General features: G+C 39.3%; 1 protein-coding gene across 1 annotated transcript in view; it reads right to left on the bottom strand.

Annotated features, from left to right (window-relative positions):
- Window positions 1-806: 806 nt before the first annotated feature.
- Window positions 807-2,717, bottom strand: part of TTC13 (tetratricopeptide repeat domain 13) — a gene marked incomplete at its 5' end in the record, with an annotated part of 35,825 nt that continues 33,914 nt past the window's right edge. The window contains one exon of the mRNA XM_010024147.1: window positions 807-951. Within this exon, the coding sequence (XP_010022449.1) occupies window positions 828-951 (124 nt within the window). The remainder of the gene's footprint in view (window positions 952-2,717) is intronic.

A 2,717-nucleotide genomic window follows, 5' to 3' on the forward strand; every position in this document is an offset into this window, starting at 1 on the left:
TCCATGATGTTTGAACTGAATTAGCCCTGCCCTACAGGGAAGCCTGCCTTTCCAGAATGCTGCCAGGTCCTTCCAACAAAAACAACTCAAGGCGTCTTATAGCTCTCCCAGTGTGTTGTCAATCCTTTGGTATCTTCTGCCAACCATCACCACCAGTCGGTACTTGGAATGGGAGGCTGACGTACAGTTGCTGCGTTTCTGACGTTTACTCACCAAGAGCTTAACTCCAAATATGTCATTTGTTTGTTTTGGTTTCCAAATGATATTTTCCTGAAACCCATTCTTTTCAGCTGACATCTGGTCCTTCACTGGCTTGCATTACATGAAATGCCTGTGTATTTACCAATTACACATGTACAGCTCAGTTTTCCATGCAGAAGACAGAGGTTTTGGAAAAAAAACCAAACAACAAACGAGACAACAAACAAACAAAGCCTCCCCCTCCAAAACCCAAAAGGGAAGCAGTACAGTGGTATTTCCAATGCAGATTATTTTTATCTTTAAAAAAAATAAAAAAACAAAAATTCACCTGCAGCATGTTCAGATCCTAACTATGATCGCGTTTCTTACTGCTTTTTTGTTTGGTCCCTGAACAACTGTATTTATTATTAGAGTATGTCTCAATACAGGGAACCAATTGTTCTACTACTTTTTTTTCCTTTTTAATATTATTGGTCACAGAAAGATTCTTTTTGATCTAGTCATAACTAGTCAAGTAAGTTTAATCTACTAAAAACAAACAAACCCCCCCCCAAACCATTTTGACCATAATTTCCCCTTCGAAATAATTTATGAAGCAGTACCTCTTGGCCTTTTATTTGTATAAATTATACAACAACTATAGTTTTTTTTATACAATGAGATGAGTCTGTATTTAGTACTTCGATCATCGTTCTCAGGGTTGGAAAAGTCTCAGATACTGATGGTAGGCTCTTGTAAGAAGGTGAAATACTGAAAGATAAGAAAAAAATAGAGAAAATTATTTATCTTTTGGTGAGTTTTAGGATTTACCTGGAAGTTAACACATTAGCTTATATTTCTCTTCACGGCCTTCTCCAACAAATCTGGGACCTGAAATCAAGAATCTGTTGCCCACCGCCAGCTCTTGCTTTTCGTAACTCCTCACTCCCTATACAGAATGAAAATAATAACTACATAAAAAAGCCTTTGGAAGTGGCAGAAGTTAAAGCAAAATTTTCCTGCTTTAAGTCTTCAAGCCTAAGTTACTAACCAATATTACTCTTCTACCACAGACATGAATCAGCTGCTCAGGTTCATCACCTTCGTATTATTAATTGAAATCCTTTGGTTGTACAGATACTTTTCTCTGCATCAAGCCAACCCAATTTCAGCATTTTCCCCACTCTGGCTCATTCCTCAGCCATTTTACATCTCTCATTTGAGCCAGCAATACTATCGGTGGGACTATGCTACGAAATGGTCTCAGTTAAAAATAAACTTTGGTTTGGGCACAGTTATTTTTAACACAAATTGGTTTCCTGATCTGGTTTGCTATGGATTCCCACAAATTTTAGCAGTACAGCTGAGAGGGTCAGATACATGTAGGTAAGGTTGAAATGGCTTAAACTGACTTGGCTCCCAAGAGAGAAGTTCCCCTTTGGTAAAGATATGTCTTAAAACAAACAAATAAACAAAAAAACCCACCCATGAACAGAGGATTAAGAAAGAAGTTGAATATATAAGTTGGGAGATCTACAGTAAAAAAAAATTGTGGGAACCATAAATATTTTGTATTTCCAAGATGACCAAGTCACAGTATTTGCACAGACTACTCTTAATAAAAACCACAACTTGCTACACTGTAGTTTAAAAATGTTACTCCTTATAAATGCTGAATCTGACTGCATTTACATGTAGATTTTTAGCTTGAGTTTGATAAAGATATATTTGAGTCTTCATAATAGCTTTCTTCATTTAGGAAGGGATTTTATAGTCTAGTGAAACTCACCAGTCAGAGAACCACTGATAGGAAGTTAAACAACACTAATCAGTGTGAGATATTCGGCACTAACAATAGCTGCAGAGTTCCTTAGGCTCTCAGAACAACTCAGGTTGGACCAGACTTCAGGAGGTCTGTGATCTAACATACTGCTCCAAGCAAGTCAACAGCAAATTCAGACCAGGGTGTCAGGGCTTTATCCTGTCAGGTCTTGAAAATCTAAAGGGATGGAGTGTGCACAGCCTCTCTGCTCCGCTGGCTACCCTCAAGATGAAAAGATTATGCTCAGCCTGAACCTCATTTCAACTCACGCATGTTGCCTTTTGTCCTTCCACCAAGCACTACCCAGCTTCATTTTCTCAACACAGGTACTGCAGGTACTGCAAAGCTGCTGTTAGGTCAAAGCCTTCTCCAGGCTGAACAAGCCCAACCCACATCAGTTAAGACTTGCACTCCAGCCCCCTCACCATCTTGGTGGCTCTCTTCTGAATTTGTTCCAGTTTATCAGTCTTTACTGCACTGCCCCCAAACCAGATGCAGTATTCTAGGTGTGGTCTGAAGTGCCGAGTACCCTCTAAATCTGATTATCCAAACAGCTTTTTACCCATCTAGCTAACCATTCGTCCAGACCATAATATGCTGCCTTGGTATGAGAGCACTGTGGGAGTCCTTGCTGAAGTAAAAATAAACATCATCAATTGGGACACTTAACAGTCCCACAGACACCTGCTCCTTCATATACCCTGAAATATTTCCC

Source organism: Nestor notabilis, unplaced genomic scaffold, assembly GCF_000696875.1.
Source record: "Nestor notabilis isolate BGI_N333 unplaced genomic scaffold, ASM69687v1 scaffold21541, whole genome shotgun sequence".
Lineage (NCBI taxonomy): Eukaryota > Metazoa > Chordata > Aves > Psittaciformes > Psittacidae > Nestor > Nestor notabilis.